The sequence below is a fragment of the Anopheles gambiae genome, chromosome 2 (assembly GCF_943734735.2).
Source record: "Anopheles gambiae chromosome 2, idAnoGambNW_F1_1, whole genome shotgun sequence".
Taxonomy (NCBI): Eukaryota; Metazoa; Arthropoda; class Insecta; order Diptera; family Culicidae; genus Anopheles; species Anopheles gambiae.
In genome coordinates this window covers 87,138,474-87,157,317 of record NC_064601.1, presented here as the reverse complement: position 1 = coordinate 87,157,317, position 18,844 = coordinate 87,138,474, and the positions used below count along the sequence as shown (strand labels likewise).

General features: G+C 47.8%; 3 protein-coding genes across 17 annotated transcripts in view; 1 reads left to right on the top strand and 2 right to left on the bottom strand.

Moving 5' to 3' along the window:
- Positions 1 to 2,172: 2,172 nt before the first annotated feature.
- LOC4576742 (cytoplasmic tRNA 2-thiolation protein 2) lies at positions 2,173 to 3,751 on the bottom strand. The gene has a single exon (XM_061652568.1). The coding sequence runs from the start codon at positions 3,575 to 3,577 to the stop codon at positions 2,222 to 2,224; it is 1,356 nt and encodes a 451-aa protein (XP_061508552.1). The 5' UTR covers positions 3,578 to 3,751; the 3' UTR covers positions 2,173 to 2,221.
- On the top strand, positions 3,725 to 5,153 carry LOC1276334 (probable malonyl-CoA-acyl carrier protein transacylase, mitochondrial). The gene has a single exon (XM_315668.5). It carries the CDS (start codon positions 3,880 to 3,882, stop codon positions 5,071 to 5,073), a length of 1,194 nt encoding a protein of 397 aa, XP_315668.5. The 5' UTR covers positions 3,725 to 3,879; the 3' UTR covers positions 5,074 to 5,153.
- Positions 5,154 to 6,454: 1,301 nt separating this feature from the next.
- Positions 6,455 to 18,844, bottom strand: part of LOC1276333 (ankyrin repeat domain-containing protein 11) — a 40,630-nt gene continuing 28,240 nt past the window's right edge. For 9 of the 15 annotated variants that reach the window (XM_061652553.1, XM_061652552.1, XM_061652557.1 and 6 more), the window contains 2 exons: positions 8,406 to 9,654; positions 6,455 to 8,341 (listed from right to left, as the gene is read on the bottom strand). In XM_061652553.1, the coding sequence (XP_061508537.1) occupies positions 6,682 to 8,341; positions 8,406 to 9,654 (2,909 nt within the window). In that variant the 3' untranslated portion in view covers positions 6,455 to 6,681. Of the gene's footprint in view, positions 8,342 to 8,405; positions 9,655 to 9,723; positions 9,875 to 18,844 lie in introns of those variants that run through there. The other 6 variants (XM_061652555.1, XM_061652554.1, XM_061652564.1 and 3 more) reach the window with 3 other exon arrangements.

Here is an 18,844-nt window from a genome sequence, read left to right as displayed (position 1 = left end):
TACGAAACAGTGTGTGCCATCAATTTAGTGAGCCACTGTGTAATAAGCACTTTACGCATTTGATAAGATTATTGCTCATGCGCAAGTGCCTGCGTGTTCCCATTGATTGTTAGTTTTTTTTTTTATGTAAACGAAGCTACGAATACACAGACAAGAATTACATTACCTACCGCACGAACGAATCGTTGGGTGTAAAATCCCATTTTTACCCTCTCCCGCCGTTCTGTTTTTGGTCAGAAAAATCCATTTTTGAGAGCTTGCGCCGCATTTCATCAAGCTCATGATATGTTCGACTACCATGTTCCCTTGTCCAGGTTCTCTCGTTGTCGCTCTCGTCTTTCTGAGTCCTTGTCTTTATCATCAATCTCCCATCCTTAACATTTCCTTCTTCCATAGTTTGTAAGATATATTATTGTGAAACCCTAGGCGGCTAACAATATGAAAATAAATAATAATAATAATAATAGAATCAATTATGTTTCGAATAGATCTGTATTATATGGTTGTTAACAGAAACTATTTTTCTTGTTTATGTTCTACAATACCAATGCTCATGCATATGTTACCATGCACATTGGTAGCAGGTTATTGTTTTTTATAAAAATCTGCATAATTAGTGACGCCTAATGGTTTTCAAAACTTGTGTTTGCTTCACATCAATTTTTCAATATTCTGATCGTATATGTACATATTTTCCTCAACTTCCTTCTAGCCATTAAGCTCTGGAAGTTTTTGAAATCTTACAAAATGGTTTAATATTATCAACTTTGGATCTTTTCTCAATTATTCTCATTCTAATTTATTAACCACGCCACCAATGCTCCAATATTACCTGCAATACGTTGTCCATACAGATGTCTCGGGTGATTGTAACAAATAATTGATTCGCGATCGCATATGCAGAAGGTTGGTTGGTTGTGTTGTTTATAAAGACTTTGAGTCTCGCGACTGCATTCGTCTCTCGTGTTTGTAGATGCAGCTGACCTTTCATCAACACCTCGATTTTGTTGTATTCCGTGTGTCTGTTTGTTCATGCTTATACTCATCTCTTGATATGTGGTCCACTTCGAAATTGGCCCAGATTGTTGCATATTCCATATGGTTTCTGTTTTCTTGATAGATAGGGGCTTCTGGGGTAATTCGCACCACTTAAGGAACATTGATTTTATGTTTCTTAATCAAACTTATTAACAATTGTTGATTTCATCACTTAATATGGTTTTAATTTGTTTAAAAAACAGGACAAAACGTATCCTAACAATGCACCACCACCATGGGGAAAACGCACTGACTGGTGCATTCTGTCCCGATCTACTGAGTGCATTATGTGACTGTTCATAGTTGAAAACATTTTCGATTAAAATGCGAGTAAGTCTATCTACTTATCGAAACATTTATGTGCGGTTTGAAGATCTGATTTTAAAATAACGGTTTTTGGACTTTTATCCCTTATCGGAGCGATAATTTTAACAAACGGAATTTTGTTTTGATATAATTAATATGTGCTAAAATCGATGAAGTTTTGTTAATTAATTAATTTATTAATTTATTTATTTATTTATTTTGGTAATTTATAGCTTTTCCGTACATGCTGAGCTGTATAACTCTCAGAACGGCCATGTTTTAGTTCGCTCTTGACTGCTAATTACTACTTTCGTGATCAAAATGCGTTTTTCATAGGAAATCAGGAATGGTAGGGCTTTGCTGGCATATTACCCCAGCAACCCTTACAGTGTGGTTTCAATTACTTTGTTGCGAGTACCTTCATCAAGATCTTGAGCGTCTTGGTCACCTCCTGTGTTGGGTAAAGATGCATAGCACCACCTCGGCAATTTGATTACATTGTTGCTACTGTACTTTTCTACTTTAGTGATGTTTTATTTATAAACTATTAATCATTTGAACAATATCATAACCATGGAGTTATCCTCGGCTCTCTTCACAAAATACGTTTGAAGAGATTACTCGTAACTATCAGTGTAATGTACATTTGTTCACGGTGAGTTTTTGTGGATTTAACATTACCAGCATTTTGAACTGATTTAAATACTTGGCGACTTTGGCGATAGCCGTTAAGAACCTGAACATAGTCACGCTAGGAACCTTAACACAGTTGTCTTCAGGATATATTCTCAATATGTTAACACAAAAAAACCATCAACCAAATCAATATTCTCTCTTTTCCACAACATAGTGCGTTTATTATATGATCATCTCATATTTATTTATTTAAATCTTCAAAAATATTCCTACACCCATGGCAAAGCTGTTTCATGAGCACGCGCTCTTCACCCTGGTCATCTTCACCGTTTACCGCACGTTCCGCATCCAATTCCATTTGCTTGGACTTTAGCAAAATATCCTCATGGCTGCAGGCGGCATTAATCCGGGACGAAACGAGGCGCGAATATTCGGTAGCAAACAGCGTTTTCGATCCTCGATAGTCTAAGGCAGCACCGCAGAAACGGCAGCACTCCCCCGACGGCCGATCGTCCAATGTGAGCGTTCTGTCTAAAAGGGCAAGAAAATCCTCGCTTTCGTCTTGCCTTTCCGATAACCCATCGCCGACGGTGGGACCGTTTCGTGCTGCTTTCGGTGCGTCCAATTTATCACCGGTTCGGTACACGGTCGATACCGTCGACGGGAAGCTTTGCATCAGATTGTCGATAAACTTGGCGGTCAAATTCTGCAAGCTTGGCTTATCGTCGAAGTGTTTGGCGGGCGAGTAGGACAGCAATGGTTGCTCGCTGTACTGCAAATAGTTGCTAACCTCGTCCGGATTGAGGTCGCGTATTGGTCGTACCAGCTTCACCGTATTATAGCGATCATCACAGAAGGCTACATCCTGCGCAAGGGAACATCCACGACCAAGAGCCACATTCGAGAGTAGCGTTTTGGCCAGATCGACACCAATGTCGGACAGGAAGACGTAGGCACACTGGAGGGCATGACCGATTTGACGATACGTTTGTTTGCGCACCTGCTCCAGTAGATCCTGCTTGGACGAAACCGATCGGACCGCATCCAACACCTGCAGCAGTCGCGCTTCATCTTGCTCAAAACAGGCCGGTGAAAAGGCGCCGTCAAACTTAAGGGCAACGTGCCGCGAAGAACCACACACGGTATAGTACGCCGGGAAGCTCTCGAACTGCTTGAACACCTGTAATCGCTCCGCCAGCTGTCGTAATCTTGCCTCCGGTGTGTTTCCAATGAAATCGTCATCGACGTACAGCAGGACCGGTACTATCCGTAGCTGCTTGAACGCATCCTGCTCCAGCCCGAACCGTACCATATCGAGCAGGGTCACGTTCGCCGGCTCTCCGGTAAGGATGATGAGTACGCGCGATCCACGGCGCACGATTTTTGTGGAACCCAGCGAAGCCCGAAACTTGTGCCGCACGTAGTTGAGAAAGCAAACCCGACACTGCGGTTCCTTCTGGTTGAGCTTCAAAACGGCCTGCTCGGTGTTGCATTTGCGGCACAGCTCATTACCGCCCAGCTCCGGCTGCGGTGTGTCCTCCTTCATGGCGTGTGCACCGCCCTCGTCACCAAAGTCGTCCTCTACGATACTGCACATGCTGGCCAGCAAGCGTCTAAAACCGAGAAACAATGCTGTATAAATTCGTCTTTTCCGTGCTAACTTTGCACAACGTGGGATAATTTCTCGTTGGCGAACGGCGAAACGTAAACAACAACAAACCGCATGCTGCTGGTTGTCACTTTGACAGCGCACTCGACGACTGTCAAGCGGGGTCCGGGTTTATTGTAAACAAAGTGCGTTCAAAAACCGGCCTGGGGACACAAAAGGAATCCCTTTGCTAGAGGAAAATTTTCGTGTTTTTACTGTTTCTTAATTCGTATACACACTCAATACTCGCCATGCTGTTTCGTGCATTTCACCGCAAACTCCACCGGACGTTGCGTCTGCTCGGGACGGACGCGAAACTCCCGCCCGTAGTTGGCACGGAAAAGGTGAAGGAACTGTTGGAAAATGCGGCCACCTTCGACGATATTAAACCGACCGGCGGGGGGACGGACAGCGAGTGGGCCACCCTGCCGTACGTGGCCGGCACGTACATCAGCCGCGATCAGTCGAAAAAAGCGAACCGACCAAAGATTGACCCGCGGGAAACGAACGTCATCCTCTTCCCGGGCCAGGGCACCCAGTACGTCGGCATGGGCTCGAAGCTGCTCAAGTACCCCGGGGCGCGCGACATTTTCGCCCTCGCCAACGAGGTGCTCGGGTACGATCTGCTCAAGATCTGCATCGAGGGACCGAAGAGCAAGCTCGACCAAACGAAGTACTGCCAGCCGGCCGTCATGGTAACGTCGCTGGCCGCGCTCGAACAGTTGCGCGAGGAGCGCCCGAACGCGATCGAGAACTGCTTCGCGACGGCCGGCTTTAGCTTGGGCGAGCTGACCGCGATCGTGTTTGCCGGTGCGATACCCTTCGACAAGGGCCTGCGATTGGTGCAGATCCGGGCGGAAGCGATGCAGCTCGCGAGCCAGCAGGCAAAGGGCGCAATGGCGACGGTACTGTTCGGTGCGGACGGACGCATCGGTGAGGCGTGCAAGGAAGCACTGAACTGGTGCATCGAGAAGGGCATCGAAGGGCCGGACTGTCGGGTGGCGAACTATCTGTACCCCGGGTGTAAGGTGCTGGCGGGTAACGAGGAAGCGTTACGCTTTCTCGAGGCGAACGCGAAACGGTTCAACATACGGCGCATCAAGCGGCTACCGGTTAGTGGTGCCTTCCACACGGAGCTGATGCAGCCGGCGGTGGAACCGTTTGCGGCGGCACTGAAGAAGATCCGCGTTGAGGATCCGATCATCAGCGTGCACTCGAACGTAGACGGGAAGTGTTACAAGAGCGCCGGGCACATCGTGGGCCAGCTGCCGAAGCAGATCGTGCGGCCGGTCAAGTGGGAGCAAACGTTGCACATCATGTACGAGCGGAAGCAGGGTGAACACTTCCCACGGACGTTCGAGTGTGGACCGGGGCGGGGGTTGAAAGCGATCCTGAAGCAGGTCAATGCGAAGGCTTGGGACACGACGCTGAATGTGGAGGCGTAATCGGAGGCAACCCGATTGGGTGGGGATTGGAGTAGAGTTTAGGTTGATAGTGAAATAAAAAGGTTGTGCAAAATCGCTAATGGGATGTCTTTGTTTGGCTTTAAAATTCACAATTACAGAGCAACGATCCTTCAGGATCGTCTTGTCCCGCACGTCGAAGTGATAGTCGGAAAGTATCAAAGAGGATTCCAAAACGACCGAAACGAAGAGGACCGTTCCGGATCAACCACCGACCAGATCGTCACAATGCGGCAGACCTAGGAGAAGATGTCTGAATACAGACACGACACATACCATCTGTCCATTGACTTCAAAGCCGCATGTGATAGCACATCCAGGGTAAAACTGTACGACGCTATAAGCTCTTTTGGAATCCCGGCCATTCTGATAAGGCTAGTTAGAATGACTATGACCAACGTCAATTGCCAGATGAAGGTGGATGGGAAACTCTCAAGACTTTTTACTACCACAAAAGATCTGCGCCCGGGGGACGGGCTTGTCTGTCTCCTATTTAACATGGCTCTAGAGAGGGCCATCCGCGACTCGAAGCTGGAGACTACGGGAACAATCTTCTATAAGTCATCCCAGATCCTGGCATACGCTGATGATATAGACATCATTGGTCTGCGGCTCTCCTATGTAGCAGAAGCCTACCAGGGGATCGAGCAGGCGGCAGAGAACCTCGGATTGCAGATAAACGAGGCAAAGACCAAACTGATGGTGGCAACATCAGCGGGCGTACCAATAAATAACCAGAACCTACGTAGGCGTGACGTACATATAGGTGAACGCACTTTTGAAGTCGTCCCACAACTCACCTATCTTGGGTCAAGGGTCAGCAACGACAATAGCATGGAAGCTGAGTTGCGCGCAAGGATGCTGGCTGCCTGAAAAATCAGTTCAGCTTAAAGAACCTGTCGCGACGGACGAAGCTGGGACCACATAGTACCTATATAGTACCGGTACTCACATACGCCTCTGAGACATGGACACTGTCCAAATCTGACGAAACCCTCTTGGCCGCGTTTGAGAGGAAGATGCTCAGAAGGATACTTGGCCCCGTATGTGTGGAAGGTCAATGGATGAGCTCACTGTCGTGCAGCGTATCAAGTTCGCCAGGCTCCGGTGGACTGGACATTTTGTATGCATGGAAACGGACGACCCAGTTCGTAAAGTCTTTTTAGGCCGTCCACAAGGACAGAGGAGGCGTGATAGGCTCAAACTGAGATGGCAAGATGGCGTGCAGGCGTCCGCCATTAAGGACGGGATAATGGTCTGACAGACGAAGGGGGGTTGAGCCGTGAGTGGTTTCGAACACTCCAGAGGCAGGCCAAGACCGCAAAGCGTTTGTTGCGCCGGATAAGTAAGAACAACGAGGGAATAGTTTGTATTTTAATACTTTTATTCCGGTATCTGATTACATGCTAAGTACATATATTTACACCAACAATCGTCTTACGGTCTTCCACGTGATTAAAAAAAGAAATACATCCTTTACCGGTCTGCATCCACTCCATGCGCAATTCTGCGCAAATAAAAAAAAAACGCACGCTGGTGTTCCGCAAAAGCAAAACAGAAAATGCGCAACGCTTGGGCGCACCTATCTATCTACGCCGGCAGCAGATCGAAATCGTCGTTCACGTTCACCATCGGCACGTACGTCTCGTCGATGAACGGTTTCGCCTTAAACTCGCACAGCAGATGCTCCTTCATCTTCCACTCCCAGTCCATCTTCTGCACCGCGTGCAAGCTTTCCGCCTCGTTGTGGTGGCGCAGCAGCATCGCCTCCTTGATCTTCTCCCACTTGTCGTCCACGTCCTGCAGCCAGCTCAGGAACAGTCGCCCGTTGTACCGGCTGCGCGCGTTCCGATCCTTTTCTTCCTGCTCGGGCGTGATGATGTTGTACACCTCCTCGTCCTTCAGGATGGTGCAGACGGAGAACGGGAGCGACTGATTCGCGAGTGCCCGGGCCGCCCGCCCGTGCACCCGCAGTATCTCCTGCTCGACTGCCAGCACCAGCTTCTCCTTCTCGACGATGTGCTGCATGCGCAGCTTGTGGCGCTCCTTCTCCTGCGCCTGGAACATCTCCTTCAGCGAGGGTGGCAGCGTGGCCGGCACCTGGACGTTCGGTTCGGTCGGCGTTTTGCCGGCCAACGCGTACGTGCACCGGTTCATCAGGTAGTCCTTGAAACCCTGCGGCGGCTTCGGCTGCACCGGGAACAGGCTCTTCTGGCGCCGCTCGATCTGCTTGCGTATGTTCAGATACATCTGGTAGCAGTTCGTGATCGGCTGATCGTGCGGATGGACGTCGGGCGTTTCTTCGCGCGCTTCCTTCTTGTCCTCGCTCGCCGTTGCACCCGCCCCGGAGGTGGAGGAGGAGGAGGAGGATGAGGAAGCGGAGGAACCCGCTGAACCGGCGGGAGCGGTGCCGGAATTGCTGCCAGTGCCGGTCGCATTGCTACCGGCCGCCGCACCGGACGAGGCAGTAGCGGCGGATTGGTCTTTATTGGTTTTGATTTTCCGCTTGCGCGGATGGACGGACGATTCGGAGGTGGAGGAAGAGGAGGACGAGGAGGACGATGAGGATGAGTTGTTGTTTTGTGTCGGCCCCGTGCCGGACGATCCTGTTCCATTGCCGCCTGCAGACGATTGTCCACCGGATGAGGCCGCTCCCGATGCTCCTCCACCCGATCCATCGCCCCGGGCAGTGGAGTTGGAGGATGAACCGGTTCCATTTGTTCCACCGCCCGTTCCGGTTCCAGCGGAGCTATCGTTTGATCCACTATTACCCGTCCCCGTTCCTCCCGTGGCACCAGTCACGTTGGTGGGGCTTTTTGGATTGCCGCCCGTTCCCGTGCCACCGGTCGAAGAACCATTGTCACCCTCTCCTGTCGCTGTCGCTCCCGCTGGACTGTTTGTCTGCGTCGAACGACCTCCTCCTTCACTCGCACCACCGGACGTGCCTCCTCCACCACCCCGCTCCGTCGCATCACAACCGCCGCTGGATATCGGCGAGGGCGAACCACTGTTGCCCTGCTGCTGCATCTGCGGCGACGAATTGTTCGACCGATCGACACCGGACGTGTTACCATCCTTGGCGGAGCTGTTGCTATTGCCGCCACGGTGCGAGCTGCGCAACACACGCTGCTGCGTCCGCTCATCCTTGCTGGTGCCGCTCTGGGAGGGATTTTTCTCGTCCGAGCTTTTCGAATCGGCCGGGCTAGCGCTGCGGGACGATGTGCTTTCCTTGTCCGCCGTCGAATCGTTGCTGCAAAATAGGAAAAAAGAGATTAGAATGCCTTCACAGAACAATAAATCTAAAAGCGCCTTACCTGTTCGAGGACGCCACCACGTACGGCAGCGCGGCATGGTTGCGCGTCGACGCGTTCTTCCCGTTGCGCGTGTTGCCACCGACCTCCGCGTCGCCGGCGGCGCTCTGCTGCGGAATGACGATCTTGAGCGGCGGCACCTTGGGACCGCTGAAGCCACCCCCAAACCCACCCTCACCGCCCCCCTTCCCATTGCCGCCGTCCTCGGCGCCGCCCATCAGGGTGCTTTCCCCGTCGCTGTCATTGCTGCTGCTCGTACCGGACGATCCACCCTTGCCCGCGGCCGTCGATCCACTGGCCGCCGTCCCCCCGATCGATCCAGCAGAACCACCGGAACCGGTGACGTTTGTACCTGCCGCTGCCCCGCTTGCCATACTGCTTCCGCCCCCGGCGCCAACACCTCCCTGGGACGGTTTGGGGCTTGCGCAGGGACTCTTCCGATCCAGCGCACCCTTCGCCGACAGTCCGAGCGTTTTCGCCGACACTACACCGCCCGCCGCCTTGCCACCCTTCTCCTGGCGGGGCGTAGAGCCTCGGCTACCACCCGTGCCCGATTTCCCGCCGGACAGGCTGCCGGAGGAAGCTGTATCCTTTCCCGCACCACTGCCGACGCCACCGAGCCCTCCCAGCGGGTCAGCATCTTTGCGCTTTTTGCGCTTCGTCTCATCCTCGTTCGTTGGGCCGCCGTCATCGCCGCCATCGTTAAGCTCGGAAAAGGGTCGCTTCGGTACACCGGAAGTGGAGGAAAGGCTGCCACCGCTGCCAGGCCCATGATCCGCACCGCCACTGCCCGAACCATCCTTCTGCTTATCGTCCGCCGCGTGATGATGGCCCAGCGCTAGCGGATCGTCCCGCGACGAGCCACCGTGATGATGGTCGTGCGCGTCGTGATGGTGTGCCCCGTCGCCCGTCTTATCGCCCGATCCTTTCTTGCTGCCGCCGCCGCCGCCACTAACCTCCTTCTCGTCGCTCGAGCTCGAGCTGGAATCTTTCGGGGTGGATTTAAATTCGTAAATATCGTCCTCGTCCTTATCCTTCGTGCTGGCGCTACCGCCCAAACCCGCATGCTCACCGGCATGGTCATTGTCCTGGTGGGTGTTACCCATCGTGTTGCTGTTACTGCTGTTGCTATTGCTGTTTCCGTGCGTTCGCTTGCCGGAACCGGGTCCACCGCCACTGCTGCCGGTGTCAGCGGACGAATTGGCCGACTTCTTCATATGCGGCCCGTGGTGCCGGGAGGAGACGGCATTGTCTGGTGAAGAGAGGAACGAAATCAAAGATTAATAAAAGTCCTAAATGTGTGAGGTTTTATGGACCACACCACCAAGCGTAAAAGCGTTCTGTAATGCGGCGACGGATATTTCTGTAATAAACTTTTGCATGCCAACCCGACCGACCGACCGACCGATCTCGTTCGCCCCGTCTTCAAGATGCTGATATGGGCTTTAGCGCTCGGTGAACCTTTATCGCTAAATACTATTTGCTTTCCCTTCCCGTTTTTTTTTGCAACAACCGATAGCGTTTCTCTTGGTTGGTGAAGAATTATTTACACACGCAAACAAACAAAAAAAAACACGGCTACAACAACTCCTTACCGGCTCCGGCAAAATAAAACAACATTATTCTCTGACTCATGGCACATGGCGTTGCGTGAACATACACACGCAAACACATACACACACACAGAGCCGGAGTGATATCCTCCGTAATAAGTAATGAGGGCAGGCAAACAATCCGAGCAAACGGCGGCAACAGCCAGCAGGGACACCAAAGCCACCACGTGACGAACGCAGCGCGGCGGTGGCAAAGAAAACCGCGAAACTCTTCGCTAACTTCCACCTCCTCTCTCGCCCGCTTTCTATCACGATACAATAACCAACAAACCCGCGGGTGAAGCGATAATATTTGTTCTATTTTAGCCGTTTTGCTTTTACACCGACACACTGCCGACGCCACAACGGGCGAGCGAGAAGAAAGAGAAAGAGCTTCGACAAGTGAGTTCGAGGGGGGAGGGGGGAGTGGAGTTCGATGGCCCCATCCTCGAGTCCCATCGGGAGGGATAAAAGAAGAAGGGGAAGTGGATCGAGATCGAAGGAAAATATTTAATGTTGCTTGCTCGTCGCGCCACCAACGCGCGCGGCCCCCGGCTGGCGGAGATCTTTGCGTGAGGGTCGTCGTCGGCGTGGTTCCCCAGTCTGCTCTTCTTGAGATACGCCGCTTTATCCCCGGCGGGTGGTGGTGGCCGCCTCTCTGTTTAATGATATCGACAATCGATGATGAGCTACGTTTGTGTGTTTGTGTGTTAGTGTTAGTTTTATGTTCAGAGTGGCCCAATATACGGTGTCAATCTCAGTACAGAGAGAGAGAGAAAGAGACGTGTTTATTTTTTGCCATCATTAAATGCATCATCAAAATGATGGTGATATTGGTTCATAGCGTAGTAAAAAGGTTATGATAGAGGCCGGTCGAAACGTTCTAATGGCAGGGATTTATCCAAGTTGGACCTAGCAGGATGGATGACCATTCCATGATCTCCCTTTCGAAAGGACACAGAGACACGGCGACACTATTCATTCCGTTCACTGTTTTATGTTGCTTATTATAATAAATAGTTCCTTGCTGATTGGCAAAAAACACGTTTCTCAGACAACACAGGCAACAGACACGCCAATAAACACGCATCCCCATAAATCATCGTTTTATGTTGTTTTTTTTTTTTGCAAAATTCGTCTCTGAAGCTGTTTCAAAAACGTTTGTGCTGTGTGGCTAGTAGTAGTTGTGCACATACTGCTTCAAAAATTTGGAATGTGTTTTTTTTTTTTGTTTAAGACGGATCTTTGAAGTGTCTTGAACTCGTTTGCAAAAAAAAGCCAAAGACACCCAAGGACCACCGTGAAGGAGAGCTGCGCACAGTTTCTCTGTTCCGAGCATGGCACAGGATGCGCGACCTGCGCTTTACTACCCCTTCTACACTCTGGTTTATGTCTTCTTGGCTATATTGAACTGCTGTATTGGAAACTATTCGCTGCAACGTTACAGACCCGGGAAGGCTCATAAAACCGAGACACACACACACACACACACACACACACACACACACACACACACACACACACACACACACACACACACACACACACACACACACACACACACACACACACACACACACACACACACACACACACACACACACACACACACACACACACACACACCGCAGATATGCATGTTAAGCTTCTTTTTTTACTGCCATTCATCCTTCAAACACTCATCACTGCCTTCCATGCGCAGGCTCCAAGGATCAGTGCAACGACGGATCAGCTCCCACGGAGTCCAGAGGGAGAATATGCAAGCATTGCCGCGGGGTCGTCGCCGGTAAAATTTTACGACCACGTGGAGAGCAGTAGTTGGTTCGCTTCATGCACATTGCCCTAGCAACTCTGCTGTTTCTGCAAAAGGTACGACGAGAGGGCACGGTGCGTTTCCATGGCCAACTATTCGATACGGTTTTAAACGCAAACCACCGTTTTATTGCCTGTTTTTAACCGTCCTCGTCGCCACAGAGCGCGCATTGCCGTCGCCATGCGTAAAACCGTTTCTCGACTGTTCTCAGAGAAGGGGGGAAAAAGTGGCAACAAGAAAAATGTAAGACTCGAGACGAACTAACGAAAGGATAACAAATTTATGTTCCAGGAAGCTCGACTGTGTGTGTGAGCCATTTTTCCTCTGCAAAAGCATATTATTTTCTAGCAATAACATCACCGAACCAAGGCCAACTTGGATTGGATTTGGACTTCTGAGATGTTGATGGTTTCCAAACAAACCAAGGACATTTCAAGGGGTTTAACGAGCTTCCTCTTTCGTGCGAAACACCACCACTGCAATGTTCCTGCATCATTTTCCATTTGATGGTTGTATGTAATTTCAGAACAAATTTAAATTTAAATTGGCATATTTTTTAAGACCCTCGCAATAGCAATATAACCGGCCGCCAGTGCAGTATCAATCGCTTTTTAACGATCGGTTTTTGTGCATCAGTCAGCGGAGAGATCGTTTCGGCAAAATCATAAGCAATGGGGCTTGATTAGAGCACGATTTCTACAGATTTATAGCTCTCCAGAGATTGGCAACATCATAACTTCGGTCATATAGTTTATGAGACTCGCTCGATCGCAATTAATCGATTGCATTTCGTGTGAGAATCGACATTGGAGAATACGGATATGCAGCACGCCCATCTGTGCATGTTCTGGTGCATTTTTATTGCACCTCATCGTGTGTTGTTGTGTGTGACTGATAGGCTTAAGGCTTCTCTGTCTCCTGTCCGCTCAATGCAGCTCCATTTAGTCCTTCTTACTAAAAAAGGCAAAATCCAAAACCGACCCTTAGGTTGTTCGCCTTTCGGAACATGCACACATCGCTCGCGCACAAAAGGTGAAAAGTTTTACGACACCATTTTGCACAAATTATCCATCCAACACTGGACAATAACCTCTCACACACACACACGGATCCGTCCGTCTAACTGCAGAAAGGCATGGAACGATATTAAGCAGCGCAAATGAAATTCGCCGCGTGCAGTAAAAATGAGTTAGAGAGCCTTTGGAGTTGCACCGAAAGAGGAGTTTGGATTTATGATGCTAGTAGGACCCATAGTCGGGCCCCATCACCAACACCACTGCCGAGGAGGACAACGACGGCGACGACGACCATATATCCATCTCCGCCGCGTACAGCCATGGAAGCAGAACTAATAATTTAATTTCATTTTATGGTGGACGGCTGGCTCCATCCATCCTGCAATACCGTCGTGCGCTCTCGGATTTGCATAACGCTTTTTTATGGGTTTTAAACTGTTCGAGCTTTTCAATATAGGTAAAAACTTTGACATGGCGGTACGCTAGAGTGTGAATTTTGTGAGGGCAACCGAGCTGGGGCGAGTTTTGGAGCGATTTTTGGGGAAGACATTGGCAAAGCTAAGATATCTTCTGAGATATGTTAAAGGTATCATTGGAAATGACGTCACAAATGTCTACTAATGACGCTGGCTAGGACATATCTCGCCAAGATCTTCCAATGGCCTCAAGATGTTACGACCCATTCCAAATAAGTGTCATGATCGTTTAACGCACAAGGATGAACGAGATAAAGGCCATTTGCTTTGAATTCTTCTTGACACAACTTGGCTAAACACATTTCGTACCACGGTGAGCTTTCACAATAGCTTCCAGGGATTGGCTATCCCAATTTCACAATAGCTTCCAGGGACTGTTGGCTGCTGTCATTTGCAAATCTTATTATACATCCAACCTTTCCAACAACTCCAATTAGACAAGAGCAAATGAATTTACCTTTAACTATAGTTCGGACCATTGCCTATCATTTCCATCACAGTCTCAAATAACAAGCGCCAGAGGAAGACATTTCCCATTCCACGATAACAACTTCCCCGGAGACTCCTCGTGCCATAGATATCGTCGGACAGGAAACGAGCAGTACGCACCTCGTATTTGCCCCTCGCACACCAACGCATTTCATTTCACTCGTAACCATAACAATTAGAAATTCCTTGGAAAAATACGTTGTTTGGCGCCTATCGGTCGCTCGGTCGCAATTGCCGTGAATCATCATCGTCGTACGGCGTACAAGTACTCGTAAGTAAGTCGATTCGTTTATTTGAAAGCCAGCCCGCAAACGATTGTTGGTCGCATTAGCCTGCAACGACGGATGTGCAACAGACACACCAAGGCGCACCCCCTGCGCCGCAAGGCACAGAGTGAGAAGGCTACGAAATGTAAACAGTGAGAAATGTTGAATTAAAACATAAATATCATGAAGAGACACATAAACCTCGACATCGAGAGCAGTAGTACAGGAGGTTGCGGGGACGTCGACAGCGGTTTGGTAAAGAAGAAAGAAATTGAAAACGATCGCTAAGCACATAATCATTAGAGTAAACCACCATCACCACTTCTCTCGTCCTGACTTTGTGGCGTTCTTCCCATGCTCGATGATGATGCCCTTTGCACAATTAGTGTACACAGAAAAGAAGAAGACGAACAAAAAAAAAGAGCGCCACAAAAGTAAACAAACACAGTGGAAGTTCCCATTTCCCCCCCAACGTGAGCAGCAGTGTGAAATTATAAACCCACCATCATCACACCAACCAACCTCCCCGCGAGGGAGGCAAAGCGCTATCGATGAACGGGTCTAACTGTCTGTGCGAGGGCTCAATGACACAAGAGGCCACACCACACGCCGGGGGTACACACTTGTGCCGCCCTTGCTCGTGGGGACGCACCACACAACGCTTCAGTGGGGGGGCCACCACCTCGTAAGGTTTCGAATGGGGCCACCCCAGAGTGAAGGATCTTTTCGCTGCTGCTGCTGCTGCTAATTCCCACTGGAAGCTTTGTCAAACACTTTGCAGGACTGTGGAGGTTTTTTGTTACTGTTCCCATGAGTTACTACTGTGTCTAGCTGTGGTAGTGGCGAGAGAGAGAGAGAGAGCAGCTGGAGAGCGCTTCTTAAACTGTGGTCATTCACGCGACGTATTTTGTCGTCGAACGTGGGTGCTCTTTTTTGTGCTTAGTTGTGTAATTATTTTCATATTATTGGACGGTTTTTGTGTAGCCATATTTTTTCGTTCAAATTGTGGGAACACACAGGAGTGCTCTTTAGCGCTGAATATGCTTTATTTAAGGAGCACCCTTCTTGGGCAACATTATTAAAAATCGGAAATTAAGACATCTCGCGTCTGGAAGCACAATTCAATCTCAAAACAATGACGTAACCCGGGCGTTTAACTTTCTTTTCATGTTCATCTTGCTTTATACAAAAAAAATCTACATTCGTCCGTCAAGCATTAATGCTTAACCTCACACAAGTCAAAAGCAATATACCGTCGACTATTTGTTTTTCCTGAAGCTCTCCTCAAGAAAAAAAGGAAGGAAATCATGCCACAAAAGCTACCATTTATCCTCGTTCATCATGAAAAGTTTCCTGTTGTTCTTATCGCCATTCCCTCGCCTCCATTGCCGTTGCCGATACAGCAGGGGTCGGCAAAGTTCTTCTTCTTTTGGCTCAACAACCTTTGTCGGTCAAGGCCTGCCTGTGTACCACTTGTGGGGTTGGCTTTCAGTGACTTTTGGATTACTCCCCGTAATAAGCAGGATAGACAGTCCTACGGTATGGCGGCACGGTCTATTTGGGGCTTGAACCCATGAAGGGCATGTTGTTAAGTGGTACGAATTGACGACACATTTGCCCCAGGACCTTTGACTTGATTATGGTTAAAATATCTCAACGCATGTTTGCTGGTAATTTACAAAAAGAGCAGAATAGATTGAATAGTAAAGAAGCATGTGGAGCAATTAAGCTCATCAAGCTTTCATTGTTGTTTCCAACCTCTGTATTAAGTACTAAACATAGGAAATGTGATGTTTTACATAAATATTTCAATTTTAAGCGTTTTTGGAAGAAGATTAGCAATTAGATGCATGTGTTTGGTTATGGAATGGTTTTCAGAATGTCTGTAAACATCAATACTGAATGTCTTGTCAATACTAATGACTTGTCATATGTGGATCAGTTAAATACGAACAAGTTTGAAATTATTTTTTATAAACTAAAATAACACGTTTTTTACATTCAAGAATCTGTTTTAATTTATTTTCATAAATATTTATATAAAAAATGTTGCTATTTCACTTATTAATGTTAAGAATCGGATTAACGTCAGATTAAGCCCAATTTTTAGTAACTAACGTTTGATTTCTTCAATTTTTCAATCATTTACCAGCATCATATAATAAATCAGCAAATTAGGGCATCTTTCAATCGTTCAATCTGGACCGCTTCTTGAAAAAGTTTGCCAACCCCTGTCCTAGAAAATGCTTAGATACCGTTTTCATTCAATGCTTCCCTACTACTTCTACTTCTACGTCTACTACCAGACGGGTGATAGATCTACTTCTACGTGAGACCTCCCAGCTTCTCACATGCTGATGAATACACCAAAACCGGCATAAAGCATGCAAATTTAAAGCAGAAAACTTTCCCAATAAAACAAAAGTATATTAACCGAAACTTGGAGCGAACGCGTGTGTGCACGGCGTACACTGTTGAACCGCCCGCCCACCCAACAAAAAAGGTTCGCCAACGCGTGTCCCTTTTTTTTGCCAAGCAGCAGGCCATCAGGCTCGAAAACAATTTTGGTAGTCTCCTTCTTTCCGATACTTTGGCTCTCGATAGATCGTTTGCTGTGCTTCGTCCTTCCCGGCAACACCTCTTTAACCGTCAATCAATTATTCTCTCAACACAAACACTTGTTTAACTCTCTTACTCTCTCTGTCTCTTTCTCTCTCTATATATCTCTCTCTATTGGCAATCTCAGTGACAAAACACTGCACAAATATATTCCACCAGGGGTAATTCTCCTTCCCAACTACAAGGACGCGCACCATACGTTTCGAGAACAACTCACACCAGTAGGACGATACACACGTCCCGGTTTCGTGATCTCTGGGACAGGGCAGGAGTGAGGGGGAGTGGAGAGATGGCCGGCATACCACCTCCATCCCCTCGAGGGGTGAGATTTTATGCACGGCCAGCGAATAGCGAGCGAATGGCGGCGTCGGCAGCGCCGGCGGTTGGCGATTCGCAATAAATCACACTTCATTATTATGACGCGAGCGCTTACACAGTTATATCTCTTCTGTCGCTCTCTCTCTATCTCTCTTCCTTTCTCTCTAGCTTTCTGTGAGTTTTGCATTGTCCATGGCACTTTTAGTGAAGCAATAGTACACGCTAGCAACCCCGATGGATGTTGCCTTCTTTGTTCTCGATTTTATATCCCCGCCGTACGGACACATATATACACACAGACACTCACGAATTTCCTTGCCGAGTGGCATTTTTCCGAGCGCACACTGGTTGTTCCCCTTACACGCAAAATTAATGCCCAATGGTCCGGATCGGTAGCTCTTTAGTGGATTTTTATTAGAAATGTACACGAAAAGATATGGAGGATTGCACTCAAGGCCGTTGTGTTCGCCGCGAGGGGTTGATCGTTAGGATGCATAAGTAATACGATTTAGAATGATGTCTAGCAGTATAGACGTTGTTGACTGTTTTTAAAAAAATTACAATTAAACATATTCACATAAAACCATTTCAAAAGGGGAAATAATCCATTTTTCATCGTAATGAACGGAATAGACGATGAGCTCATAATACATTGCATGAGGGCAGGTATAAATGTATAATAAAATACTGCCGTGGCTTACTATAGAAAATGATAAATATACAGGGTTTTACAAATTAAGATTCAAGATTCAAATCAACTGTTAAATGTTGTTTGACGGTCTCACGGCGTTGTTTCAGAAGCCTTTTGCATTATTTTGCAAATTCAAACACGTATTTTGAGATGATTTAATAGTGGAGCAATGCTTTTATGCGTTTTTACATTATACTTTTCAAATATTACACACTTATTGCCAACAATGAGTATTTTCTGCGCAACAAGTTAATTGTAATATTTAAAGCTGTAATTGCAATGCAAATGTTAGATTTAGATAGGATTTGGTAAGAGTCATTCGAGCCGGTCTGGTGGTACAGTCGTCAACTCGTACGACTTAACAACATGCCCGTCATGGGTTCAAGCCCCGAATGGAACGGAAGACCCCGTTCGCATACGTAAGACTGATTATCCTGTTATGGTAATAAATAATTCACTTGAAAGCTGAGCCCATTAGAGTGGAGTACAGGCAGGACAGGCAGGTATTGACCTGACCGACAGCGGTTGTTGTGCCAAAGAAGAAGAAGAGTCATTTCATCCAACAGCTAGCTCTTCCGGAAGATCGACTTGTTCACAAGTTGTGTTCGTACATATAAATGTGGCAATGTTGAACGACAATTTGACAATTTATCAGTAATACCTTTTGACTCGTTTTTATTTTATTCGTTTATTCGTTTATTGGCTTTTTAACCAGGGGTCTTTGTGATCATGAAAAGTAAATTAAATTCAGAAGTGAAACAGACTCGTCCACAAAACCACAGCTGTTACCTTCAATTGCTTGACTTAAAATCATGATAGTTTTGAACATTTTGGGTAAAATATAACAGCCAATGTATGATAATCTTCTTTTTTAAGAGCTTACTCAATACTGAGATAGTTATTTTATCCTATATTTCTAACTTTTTTAGCCTGGTTTGAGAACTAGTCAAGACAGTTGCCAAAAACTTCGAGAAAGTGTAGTGTACTATCAATTTAATAAGTCACTCTACCTTCGGTTCAAATCCCCTTTGACCTATTAGCGCGCTTCTAAATTAAGGACTGGGCTAGGTGTCCAAAGTGTTATTTAAAACTCTTTTACACAATCAGGACAAATTTTGTATGGGTTTGTTGCCACTAAGTTTACCAACTACCAGACCAGGCA